This window comes from Giraffa tippelskirchi, chromosome 6 (assembly GCF_054371585.1).
Source record: "Giraffa tippelskirchi isolate mGirTip1 chromosome 6, T2T-mGirTip1v1.2.pri, whole genome shotgun sequence".
NCBI classification, from domain to species: Eukaryota; Metazoa; Chordata; class Mammalia; order Artiodactyla; family Giraffidae; genus Giraffa; species Giraffa tippelskirchi.
This window is the reverse complement of record NC_137280.1, coordinates 160,409,089-160,423,284: the sequence shown is the minus strand read 5'-3', so window position 1 is coordinate 160,423,284 and position 14,196 is coordinate 160,409,089. Positions and strand designations below refer to the sequence as shown.

General features: G+C 36.8%; 1 protein-coding gene across 8 annotated transcripts in view; it reads right to left on the bottom strand.

Annotated features, from left to right (window-relative positions):
- POLR3G (RNA polymerase III subunit G) overlaps positions 1–14,196 on the bottom strand; it is a 46,764-nt gene that overhangs the window by 19,928 nt on the left and 12,640 nt on the right. For all 8 annotated transcript variants that reach the window (XM_081504938.1, XM_081504941.1, XM_081504939.1 and 5 more), the window contains exons 2-4: positions 12,026–12,147; positions 9,585–9,714; positions 2,202–2,258 (exon numbers count right to left, since the gene is read on the bottom strand). In XM_081504938.1, the coding sequence (XP_081361064.1) occupies positions 2,202–2,258; positions 9,585–9,714; positions 12,026–12,147 (309 nt within the window). The remainder of the gene's footprint in view (positions 1–2,201; positions 2,259–9,584; positions 9,715–12,025; positions 12,148–14,196) is intronic.

The window sequence follows — 14,196 nt, the reverse complement described above, 5'->3', positions numbered from 1 at the left end:
TTACCTGAATTAATAAATTTTCTTTAAATATTAGGTTGGTATAAAAGTAATTGCAGACTGTGAATTTTAAATCATTATAACTAGAGGCTTAAACACATCTTTATTAATCAAAATAGGAACCATTACAATCAATACATTTTTGCCAAAGAGAAATAAGTTTGTTTATTCCTATAGTGTAAAAATCCATGCTTCAGAATTTGAGCAACTCTCGGAAATCATTTTCTGCCTCTGGCTGGTTGTGGAAGTATTTTCCCTGCAAAAACTTGTCAAGATGCTTCAAGATGTGGTAGTCGGTTAGGGAGAGGTCAGGTGAATATGGCAGATGATGCAAAAATTTGTAGCCCAATTCATTCAATTTTTGAAGCACTGGTTGCACGATGCGTGGTCGGGCACTGTTGTGCCGAAGAATTGGACCCTTCCTGTTGACCAGTGCTGGCGGCAGGCATTGCAGTTTTCGGTGCATCTCATTGATTTGCTGAGCATACTTCTCAGATCTAATGGTTTCGCCGGGATTCAGAAAGCTGGAGTGGATCTGGATCTGACAGTGGGCATCAGACCACAAAACAGTGACCATGACCTTTTTTTGGTGCAAGTTTGGTTTTGGTTTTGGGAAATACTTTGGAGCTTCTTCTCGGTCTAACCACTGCACTGGTCATTGCTAGTTGACATATAAAATCCACACTTCGTTGCACGTCACTATCCGATCGAGAAACGGTTCACCATTGTATGGAATAAGACGACACATCAAAATGACCGTTTTTTTGATTTTCGGTCAGCTCATGAGGCACCCGCTTGTCAAGCCTTTCACTTTTCCAATTTGCTTCAAATGCTGAATGACCATAGAAAGGTTGATGCTGAGTTCTTTGGCAACTTCTTGTGTAGATGTAAGAGGATCAGCTTTGATGATGGCTCTCGGCTGGTCACTCACTACACTCCTCATCTTCAAGGCTCTCATCTCCTTTGCAAAACTTTTTGAACCATCACTGCCCTGTATGTTCATTAGCAGTTCCTGGGCCAAACCTGTTGATGTTGAGAGTTGTCTCCATTGCTTAATGACCCATTTTGAACTCAAATAAAAAATCACTTGAATTTGCTTTTTGTCCAACATCATTTCCCTAGTCTAAAATAAATATAAAATAAACAGCAAGTAATTTGTCTTTAGCCAAAAAAAAGACACAAAAAGAAATGAGCATTAAAATGAAGTATAACATAACCACATTTATTTAAGAATGTATTCCAATATCAAACAACAAAGTTCAACAATATAAAAACCACAATTACTTTTGCACCAACCTAATATGTTTGTTTTCATAAATGATCCATAGGTGATCATGACAAAGTACTTAAAGAGAATCATTTAGAGACGAATATTTATGTAGTAGAAGAAATGAGAGACCTAAGAGGAGTGTTTCCAGAGGGACACAACGTTATCAACAATTAGCACTGAAAAGAGATGCTGTAACTCAGGAAAGCAACCAATGCTGTAAATGCGACTTAAGCTTCTGCATACAGGAAGTTTCTATAACACACCAAAGACAGAGATGTCAAAGGGTTGTGTGCTGAAATGAGGAAACCTGGGTTTTACTAGTATAGTCCAAGTTGCCTTGACAGGTCACTGCATTTCAACAAAAACTGTTAATTTTCCACAAAATGAAGTAGATGAGATCTCTGCAGCCCCTTACACCTTGCCTCTGCCCAAGGCAATTTTGTGAATGTTGAAAAAAAAATCCTCTTAGGTATGGTTCTGTTGAAAACGTACATTAACAACCAAAAAGAGTCTATGCCTGCTGGAAAGAAAGGAAGACACACAAGCTTGGCTGAAAATATTCTTAAAACTAGACTTGTTTCCTCCTCAAAAGCTATAAAATCACTCAGGAACACAGAAGTGAGTACTATTAGTATTAAAGATTAAAATTGTGATTGTATCAAATGAAAACGGAAAATCCAATGAGTTTGGCCAGCCCTATTTTATTTAAAAAAACAAGTATCCTAAGAACTTATACAATATCACTTCAACTATTCCTTGTTACAATATAAAAATCTTTTCATCTTAGTTTTCAAAAGATGTATGTTGCTAATTAATTACAGGCTGAGAGCCAGGCTCTATTTCCCTACAGTGAAAATAGAAAATTAGTCCTAAAAAGACATGGTAGGGAGATAGCCTTTGAAGATTATTTTAACATTTTCAGTTTTATGGTTACCTGGTATCCATTCTTCTTTGTACACCTTCATATATCTTTTACTATATCTTTCAATATCTAGGGAAAAAAAAGATAGAAAAAAAGAATTTTAAAATAAATGAAAACACCAGGTAATATCTTTTATTTCCAATACAGGGAGTTTCCTACATTTGTACACAATGTGTTCCCGGACACATACTGAACAGAGTAATACATGTTTAGGGAAGTGGCAAGAAGCACCTGAGAATAAATGGCTGGGGGTGAGCAGGGACCTAAACCGTAATTAAAGTTCTCAGTATCAGATACTCTGATTCATCTCTGAGAATTTTCACAAAAGCCCAAAGGCAAGTCAGGAAGCCACTTACACAAAAAGTCCGGGGGAGGGGGGGGGGCGGCTATGTATCTTCTCTTTTCTTCTTGTGACTCTGGCCTCTAGCTCCCAATCTTTAAATCTTGTGTGACTGCGAGGTATTAAGTACCTAAGTGAGGGTGGAGGGCTGTTTCCTTACCTCTAATAAAGTAAGCAAATACTTAATATACACATTCAGTTGGTCTTCTCAGGGAGACTTTTCACAACCCATTGGGGAAGACAAGGGGGAAAAGGATAGGAGGAGGCGAGGTTGGAGATCCAACCAGTCCATCCTAAAGGAAATCAACCCTGAATATTCACTGGAAGGACTGATGCTGAAACTGAAGCTCCAATACTTTGGCCACCTGAAGCAAAGAGCCAACTCACTGGAAAAGACCCTGATGCTGGGAAAGATTGAGGGCAGGAGGAGACAGAGGAGGAGATGGTTGGATGGCATCACAATGAGCTACCACTTTATACTCAGTTGGATGGCTAGAACCAAAAGGACAATAATAAGTGTTAACAAGGCTTAACAAGTGTTAACCAGGATCCAACCAGTCCATCCTAAAGGAAATCAGTCCTGAATATTCACTGGAAGGTCTGCTGTTGAAGCTGAAACTCCAATACTTTGGCCACCTGATGCGAAGAGCTGACTCATTTGAAAAGACCCTGATGCTGGGAAAGATTGAAGGTGGGAGGAGAAGGGGATGACAGAGGATGAGATGGTTGGATGGCATCACCGACTCAATGGACATGAATTTGAGTAAACTCCGGAGTTGGTGATGGACAGGGAGGCCTGGCGTGGTGCAGTCCATGGGGTCACAAAGAGTCGGACACGACTGAGCAACTGAACTGAACTGAACAAGGCTGTGGACAAACTGGGACCCTCATACATTGTTGTTAATATAAAATGGTACAACCACTTTGGAAAATAGTTGGCAGTTCCTCAAAATGTAAAATAAAAATTTACCACCTGACCCTAGATATACAACAAAAGTGATATATCTACCCCAAAACACATACATGAATGTCTATAGTAGCATTATTCATGAAAACCCCACTGTAGAAGTGACCCAGATGTCCATCAACTGGTGAATGAACAAAATGTGGTATATACATATAATGGAATATTATTCAACCATAAGAAGGAATGAACCACTGATACATGCAATAGGGATTGATACTAAAGGGTATGGGAGTCTCTTTTCAGGATGATGAACCAATTCTATAAATTAGATGGTACTGTTGGTGGCACGATTTTGTGAGTACAGTCAAAGGGACTGAACTGTATACTGTAAAAAGTAAATTTTATATATCTGGATTTTTATCTCAGTAAGGCTTCCCTGGTGGCTCAGATGGTAAAGCATCTGCCTGCAATGTTGGAAACCTGGGTTCAGGCCCTGGGTCAGGAAGATCTCCTGGAGAAGGGAATGACAACCCACTCCAGTATATTCTTGCTTGGAGAATCCCATGGACAGAGGAGCCTGGCAGGTTATGGGCTACAGCCCGTGGGGTCACAGAGAGTCAGACATGACTGAGTGATTAACACTTTCTTTCACTATCTCAATAAAGCTGTTATTTTAAAAGAAAGAAAAGTAATTGTTGGGAATTTTAATAAGAATTAAGTAAACTGAAACTTATATTCCACTATTGTTTTGGTTTTGAAGGTGTATTTACCCAAAATGGGCAACATCCTTTGAAACCAGCTAAGTATGCATCAACTGTGCATTGTGAGTTTGTCACGTGCAAACCTTAAATGTAAGTGTTTCATATATCCTGACTCCAGATTTCAAATAAATCTTTTATAAATTCTAACATACTACTTCTGCCTTTTCTCACACCTGCACCACCCAAGTGATTCTAGATTACAAATACATTTCTATTAACATGATCTAGCTTATCATTACGTCCAATTCTTCTGGTACTTGTACCATCAAATAGTAATGCTTTAAAAAACTTTTATGGCTCACACTTCTGTTGGAGAGAGGATGGCCCAGCCATTTTCAATTTCATTATTAAATATATAATTACCAATTAATATGAGCAATCCAATAAATTGTTTCAGTTCTACATAATCTGTTTCCTTTAGTCATCTTTGTCTTTGCCTTTGCTTTTAGCAGCTGTCTAGTTACAAATATTTGGTACAAAAAAACCAACAAAAACGAAAAAGAATATGGTCACAAGTCATTTTAGCAAATGGAATTTTCCATGTTCCTACCAAAAAATATTATGTGATGAGGTCCATTTCAAAGATTAACTGCATGAGAACACCGTATTTCCTTTTCATTCTTTGAGAGACACTGTTTACTTATTGACTCGTAAGTTTGAGAAAATTCATCTAGGATAGGTCATCTGAAGACTCAGTGTGAGACTTTCCTTGTACCATCCATTCCACCAGCGTCAGTAGCATTCAGGGGGCTCCTTTCTATCTCTTTGCATTCCGCTTCTGATTTGTCTAGTAACTGAAACATCTTCCTCTGCCAATTTTCTTCTCTGCAGTTACGGGTAGAAAATGAAAATTTCTGAATTCTAAATTGTATTCTATGAAAGCTAAACAAAACCAAAACAACTATACAGAGAGGAATCTCTCCAGAATTATTCTATATCGTCTTAAAAATTAATGTTATAATTAAGCCAACACAAAAAGAAAATTAAAGGGTGATGTAACAGTGATGATTTGTTTCAGTATTGCATGATGCTTCTATGCAATTTCATCATTCTTCCATTTTTTATATTTTAGTCTTTTCTAGCATAGTAGAGGCTAATTGATAAAGAATGATGAAATAATATCTATGATGATGAAACAGAAAAATGTTTCAAGATGCAAGAAAAGTAAGATCACTGAAATTCCAAAATGTACTTTAGATTTACAAAAGGGTCCAGTGGGCAAATACAGGTAATGCTAAGACAACATAACTTTTCCTCTCTTTGTTCTCTTTGTTCCTTGGAAGATCTCTATGAAAATATAAGTTATGAATATCAATCATTACATACAGTAAGAAATGCTCCAAAAAAGAAACTAAAAAATGAAAATGAGGTCTCGTGGACCGTGACCATATAGTGAGAGTTAATAAACCAAACAAACTCCATTCATTCAGTAAGAGACCTTGTGGTCGTAATGTAGGTAGAGGCATGATTTCCATTAAGTTTTTGAAGTTCTGAACCATCATCACTGTCACTCCTGTTTCTAGCTCCAAGGACCCCAGTGGTTCAGGCACCTGAGCTGGGAACACTGGACCATATGTTCTCTATGTACCTTTGGAACTAAAACTCACTAAAATAATAATATTCATTGAGTCTTTTTCTCTTTATTATAAAGATAATACATTTCACTGTAGAGAAAATACCAATCACTTCTATAACTCTACCTCACAACAGTATAAACAAGCCTGGAAGACATAACAACATGAAATATGTTTACTTTGCACCCTTGGTTCTTTGTGAAAAATCCCAATGCCCTGAGCCACCAGGCACTTGATTATCAGCAAGAGATTTCCTACCCTATCTGTTCAAGTCTCTAGAGATTTAGTTCTTTACATTGTTAGTACATAAGTCTCTCTGTCCTAAAGCACATAGGAAGTCAGTGGTGGGGAAAGGGTAGTGACGATATGGTGATGGAACACTCCCTACGGTATGGCTTCCTATGACAGCTGTGTACTTCTATTCAGTCTGGTCAACTTTTTCCCACTCATGGTGTGTATATATACATATATAATGTGTATCTATGGTATAATTATACTAATCTGTATTCACATATATATGTATATGTTGTCGTTTAGTCACTAAGTCAAGTCCAACTCTTTTGCAGCCCATGGACTCTAGTCCAACAGGCTCCTCTGTCCATGGGATTTGCCAGGTAAATATACTGGAAAGGCTGCCATTTCCTTCTCTAGGAGATCTTGCCAATGCAGGGATGGAACCCAGGTCTTCTGCATTGGCAGGCGGATTCTTTACCATTGAGCCACCAGGGAAGACCATATATGTATATACTATATCAACCACAGTTTTTATTTTTTTAATAAAACATTACATCAGGAAAGAGAGGTAAACATGAGTATATTCAAAGAGAGTATACTTGGATCAATTTGGAAAATTCTATGCAAGAGTTTTCTTCTGAAACAGTAGTAAATGATTCCTTATATTTTTAAATACTTCATTCAGTTCAGTTGCTCAGTCATGTCTGACTCTTTGCGACCTCATGAAGTGCAGCACACCAGGCCTCCCTGTCCATCACCAACTCCCAGAGTCCACCCAAACCCATGTCCATTGAGTCGGTGATGCCATCCAACCATCTCACCCTCTGTCATCCCCTTCTCCTCCTGCCCTCAATCTTTCCCAGCATCAAGGTCTTTTCAAATGAGTCACCTCTTCACATCAGGTGGCCAAAGTACTGGAGTTTCAGCTTCAACATCAGTCCTTCCAATGAACGCCCAGGGCTGATCTCCTTTAGGATGGAATGGTTGATCTCCTTGCAGCCCAAGGGACTTTCAAGAGTCTTCTCCAACACCATAGTTCAAAAGCATCAACTCTTCGGCACTCAGCTTTCTTGATAGTCCAACTCTCACGTTCATACATGACCACTGGAAAAACCACCTTGATTAGACGGACCTTTGTTGGCAAAGTAATGTCTCTGCTTTTAAATATGCTCTCTAGGTTGGTCATAACTTTCCTTCCAAGGAGTAAGCGTCTTTTAATTTCATGGCTGCAGTCACCATCTGCAGTGATTTTGGAGCCCAAAAAAATAAAGTCAGCAACTGTTTCCACTGTTTTCCCATTCATTTGCCATGAAGTGATGGGACCAGATGCCATGATCTTAGTTTTCTGAATGTTGAGCTTTAAGCCAACTTTTTCACTCTCCTCTTTCACTTGCATCAAGAGGCTCTTTAGTTCTTCTTCACTTTCTGCCATAAGGGTGGTGTCATCTGCATATCTGAGGTTATTGATATTCCCCCAGCAATCCTGATTCCAGCTTGTGCTTCCTCCAGCCCAGCGTTTCTCATGATGTACTCTGCACAGAAGTTAAATAAGCAGGGTGACAATATACAGCCTTGACGTACTCCTTTTTCCATTTGGAACCAGTCTGTTGTTCCATGTCCAGTTCTAACTGTTGCTTCCTGACCTGCATACAGATTTCTCAAGAGGCAGGTCAGGTTGTCTGTAATTCCCCAAGAATTTTCCACAGTTTATTGTGATCCACACAGTCAAAGGCTTTGGCATAGCCAATAAAGCAGAAATAGATGTAAATACTTCATTAAGCAGTTATAAAAGGTAAAGAGCCTTTTGACCCAGGTATAAGACAGCTACTCCCAGAAATCAGGAACAAAATTATGTTCCTGGTCTAAATGACTCAAATAAATGTCTTCATGGTATGATGTACTTTTAAATTAGTTATGTACTTCAATACATTTAGTTAAGTATGTATGTTCCATAGTCTAGAGATTGATTTTAAAAAGGCTAAAGAATACCCTACACTATTATTTTTTTCAATAAAAATGGATATTTATTAGTTCATTTACTCTTACTTATTTATTTAGATCTTTAAGATGAGCTTATTTTTCATTTTCAAACTCAAACAGATAAAAGCATGTGACATAATCATGAAGGTAAAAAAAATGCAGCACTTTTGAGGTAAATGTCAAATCATTATTATATAACTTCAGGTAGCTTTGTTTTGAAAAATTAAATAAACCTGTCTAAAATGCTTCTTACAATTATAGGCACATTTAGTACTACTATATAAGACTTCCTTTTTGATTCTTATCCAATTCTAAGTCTTTTAGAAAGGGTATGCATTTTTAATACTAATGGAATGAGATGACACTATAGGAATTTCTCATGTTCTAATGATGTTGTTTTGAGAACTCAAGGATGATATCGATCTCTCTAATTTCAACATTCAAGGGCAGAAACTAAAAATCAATATAGTTCTACTCTGCTAAATAACTACTCAGGAATGTGTTCCCTTCCTCTAAAACCACCTCTCACTTTCAGTCTGAGATTGTCAAGCCTTCTCCAACTACAATATCTCCTCTCTGCCCTTGGCATAATGAATGAATACATCTTGTACATTTTATATCTGATATAAATTGTGAGCCAAAATATAGTCAAGGCTTTCAAAAATTTTAACCAAAATGTTAAATAATCAGAGACCTGCTTAAAGATTTATGTATAAGGATAATAATCACAGCATTATACATATGAGCAAAAAAACTAAAAACAATCTTGAATCTAACAGCAGGGAACTAGTTACAATGAATAATGTTATAGCCACACAACAGAATACCACACAGTCATCAAAAATCATATTTTATAAGAATATGTGAATAAAATAGGTAACTAATAACAACCTACTGTAGAGCATAGGGAACTTTACTCAGTACTCTGTAATGACCTATACGGGGACAGAATCTAAAAAAGAGTGGATATATGTATAACTGATTCACTTTGCTGTACAGCAGAACCTAACACAACATTGTACACCAACTATACTCCAATAAAGATTAATTAAAAAAAAAGAATATGTGACAATGCTAATAATATGCTATTGAGTAAAAAAGGAAGATACAAAGTAACATGAATCCAATTTTGTAAAATGATATACACACAGAAGAAAAATCTGGAATATATAATATCAGTAGTAGTTCTCTAGACATAAGGAATAAAGATGATTTGTTTTTTTTTTGCCACACTGCACAGCATGTGGGATCTTAGTTCCCTGACCAGGGGTCAAACCCACACCTCCTGCATTGGAAGTGCTGAGCCTTAACCACTGGACCACCAGGGAAGTCCCGGGGTGATTTTCACTTTCTTAATATTTCTGTTTTCATAAATTTCACTGAACATATAACACTTTTATTTTGAAAGGTAATCTTAAAAATAAAATATCAAAAAGTTTAAAATATATTTTCTGTTAAATCAACATAAATATGCTTTTTCAAGGTAGTTGATAATTTCTGACTAAATCAAATCAATCAGCATTAAAGACCATATATCTTACGGTGAAACACTATTTTATCTGTAGACAGTGAACCACATAATCAGAGTCCAATACGCACCTTGTTTTTCTTCAGGTGTTTCTATAAAATAAGGCATTCTTTTCACAGTTTCTCTCAACTCTTGTTTCAAGGCAAGCACATAATCTTCACTCTCTCCTGTTTTTAGTGGCACTGGTTTATAGTCTGTATCCTGTTTACATTAAGAGGCAATTTTTAAAAAATAAATGAAATATTTTAATATCCCTTTTGTCTATGTTCTGAAAAAATGTCAGTTTTATTGAAAAACCACATTTTATAGGCATTAAGTTTTACCATCAACTTAAAATATTTTGAGCTTTTATTATCTTTTAAACTTTTTCACCCATCTCCTATTTTGCTCTTACTTTATAAGTAGAAAAGATATTTAATTTTCCAACCTGCCTAATTTTTCTACTGATCACACCAACAGTCATTTGCTATATAGTCTGATGATTGTGATTCTGTATTTTAAAAATCAAAGCACCCAGATAAAAGCAGCTGCTTTAGTCTCCTATTATCGTGGTTTCCTATTAGCCATAGTGGTATTAGTAGGAGCAGTAGCATTAAAAAAAAAAAAAGTAGTAGCAGCTACTGTTTAACCAGTGGTTACTCCAACCTGGATGTACTCAATATTCAGAATTCATGAATTCATCTAAAGTATCAATAATTCCCCTTTTATAGTGAGGAAGCTGAGAAGTGAATAATCTATAAGTCTATATAATACAAAAGTGGCAAAGCAGAAATTCGAACCTATATCTTCAATTGTTAAGAATTACAAGTATACACACATATGTATTATGTATGCATATATATTTATAATACAACAGGAGATAACATGATGAACTAGTCAAACCTTCTGCCTGTGTGGAATTTACATTCTAGGGGAGAAAAACACTTAAACAAATGAGTGAGTGAGTGAAGTCACTCAGTCGTGTCCGACTCTTTGTGACCCCATGGACTGTAGCCTACCAGGCTTCTCTGCCCATGGGATTCTCCAGGCAAGAATACTGGAGTGGGTTGCCATTTCCTTCTCTAGGGGATCTACCCGACCCAGGGATCGAACCCAAGTCTCCCACACTGCAGGCAGACACTTTACCCTCTGAGCCACCAGGGAAGTCATCAAACAAATGAGGTAATACACAATTTCGGATAGTGGTAAGTGATAGAAGGACTGAGGCCAGGAAGAGGAAAGAGTGACTGACAGAGTCCATGGAGACTGCAAATGGCTGGTCTATTCAGTAAGCACGCATGACTTCTCAAGAGAGTCATCTTTGAGCAGAGATCTGGATAAGAATATGAAGCCATGCATACAAAGAAATGGGGAGACCGATGGCTCCAGCCAGGGAAACTAACAGGGGAAAATGCCTAAGGGAAAAAGGAGACCACCACGGCTAAGGAATGAGGACAATGGTGGAAAAAGGGTCAGAGAGACATCAAAAGCCAGATCAGACAGAGCCTTTTAGCCAATAATAAATTTTATTCCATGCAGAAAACAATAGTATGTACTAATATTCCCAAGCTTTAGAAGTAATCTCATACATGAAGAAGAGCTTGTTTTAAATGGAAATCAATATAAAGTGACATTATGTCTATACCTGAGATATTTACCTTTGTTTTTAGGCTGCAATGAATATCAAAAAGGCAAAATATCAAGAGTAAAAAGGTAGACACTCCCCATATGAGACATCTAGATCCCAAGAACATCTGTTCAGCGTCCTCTACTTATATAAACCTTTCAACAAATGATGTTTCCTTTTGAAAGAGGGAAAAGATTCCTGGAAGGAGTATCTGGTTATTTATGACTTTTTCATATTTTGTACCACAGCACATGTGCATCTGGAAATGTAAGCTTAAGTTTTAAACTAAATATAAAGTCAAGCATTTGATTAAAAATTACACCAATTAAGTTTGCAGCATAATTAAATTTAAAAGCAATACTAAATGTAAAAAACAGTAACAAAATTAAAATTTACTTTAATAAAATAAAGAAATAAGAAAAAAAAAATCTCAGTGGGAAAAAAGGCCAAGTGGTATACTAGGGAGCAAAATTAAATTCTATAGATAAAAGATGAGAATAAAGTCATTAAGTGAAGGTCTGGGAAAATGGGAAGTGAGGACCACTATAAAATCTAACTTTACTTTTAAAAATATTACTTTAATATTGAAATATATTAATAACAGCATTATAAGACACAAGAATTGAAAAAACATTCTTGGTCACAAAATATTGAATTTATTTAGCGAAAAAAAATATATATATATATATATAGTTTTTTGCATTTTAAGAAAGCAGTCTGAAAATTAGAAATGTTTCAGAAAAGAACAGTGGAAATATTTAAATTAAAGGTAAATGACCATCTCTTTTACTTTCTTACAGTTTAGGATACCATAATGATATCATATATTCAAGTCTTACACAGTATTTAAATTCTCTTTGAAACATGAAAAACATCCTGTAAGAATTTCGCTGTTAATGTACTTACAGGAAATAGTGGGGGTGGTTTCAATACGACATCAGGTAACTTTTCACCTCTGCTAAATCCAACTGCTTCAATGTTAAAGGTATAAGCAGCACGTCCTCTTCCTTTATTCCCAGCCATTGGAACTAGTTATACCAGAAAAAGCAGACAAATTAAGACACTATTAATGTTTAGGTTTCATGGGATTGCAAGAAAAATGAAACCAACATTTAAAAGCAAAATATACTCCATCCCTTAGGTAGCATAGCTCCTTTAGAACACTTCTGGAAAGCAAAACTTGTAAAGAAACAAATACAGGATAAACGGATTCCTAAACATGTCCTACTTAGTCATGCTTGGAAGGTATGGTGATGATGATCTCAACGACCTCACACAGACCCTGGCTAGAGGGCTGACCCTGGGGCTCCTTTGCGATGCTGCCCCAACCACTGTGCGACCAGCTGGTACAGTTCTCTCCACCCCTCTGCAGTTCTGCAGTGGGATCTCAGATATGCGTTAAAAATGTGGCCCAGCAGGGGCTGTGCTGATGAACAGGGGACACCTTGTTTTCCAAATCAACTTGAAGACTCTCAGCAGCCATACATACTTTAAATGTTTAAATGATTTATTTATCCCAAAATCTGAGTGTCAGAAAGAATCCTTGAGATCTATTCCAAAGTCTTCCTTTTAGAAATGGGAATGGACTCGTAAGACTTTGAACAGGTCTGTCCAAGCAGAAAAAACTGTTAAAGATAAACCTGTACTCTGTAACTTTAGGGATAAAGCTATCATTGTTAGAGAACAATATCATTCTTAAGTCCTATACTGAATTTCTGAGTCATCTGAAACATGATTACTCTAAATAGTTGATGCTTGAGCAACACGGGGTTAGGGGCACTGACCACCCCATGCAGTCAAAAATCCATGTATAATTTTACAGTCAACCCTCCGAATCCATGGTTCTCCATTCGCAAATTCAACCAACCTCAGTTTGTGTACTGTTAGTTTTCACTGAAAAGAAATCCACATATTAAGAGGAACCATTCAATTCAAATCTGTGTTGTTCAGTCAACTGTCGTGTGAAAACAGGATTCCTACACTAGGGCCCTTTCACTACAACTCATTGGACTGTAGTGAAGATTATAATGCACATTCTTTAAATCTTCCCTCAATGATGATACCGAGGATCATTCAACTCCGTTAAGTCCAAGAAAGCAAGAATAGGTCCTCCATACCACTGTAACAGTTACCTCCCTTTTCTCCCTAACCATTTATGTGTTGAGGAAACCAGGTCACTATCCTCTACAATGCTTCTCCAACTTGAACCCTAAGGCATGTGCAGACTTCTCAGAAATCTTATAAAAAGGCAGAATCTGAACCAGCTGGCCAAGGATGAGGCCTGAGGATCGGCATTTCTAACAAGCTCTCTGAAGATAGCTGTGTTACTGGTTTGCAGACCACACTTTGAGAGCAGGAGGGGTGGACATTTTCCCATACTGTGGATTTCAGTGATTGCATACACGAGATGTGGTTTAACACATTCCTCTACTCCCTGTATTTTCTATAAACAGATGGACTAGAGGCTTACTCAAATTTGGCTTTGATTTTTTACAAAAATACTCAAAAGAGATGCTGTTTTTCCTACTGATCACATGATACACATGAAGTCTCTTTCAGTGATGTTAGTCACTGGGTCACATGCTGTTAGTATGTTTTGTCCAGTATAAAGTTGAAAAAAAAAGTCCAAACATAAGTGGACCCATGTAAATCAAATTTGTGTTGTTTGGAGTCAACTGTAACATGAAATCAGTTTTCACTTAATGATTTTTAAAACTGCAGGTATTGATGATCATATCTTAGATTTACAAGTTCACTATGGATTATAATGTGGTGATAAACAAATTTTATCATTTCTTTCTTAACTTGAATCCCACCAGTAATCAATACCCCTCATCTACTATTTAGTTACTATGAAATACAATTCATATAGAAAAGATACTTATTTTAATAACCAAGCTCATTCCAGTTGTCCACACTAAGAGAGGGAAAATACACAAATGGCCTTGTTTCAATTGCTGAGTCACTAAAACATATGCTGAACCTTTAGAAAGCACGTCTCCCAAGTATGAAAATTTCTGAGCACTGGAAAGACTGATGCTGAATCTGAAAACCCAATACTTTGGCCACCGGATGCG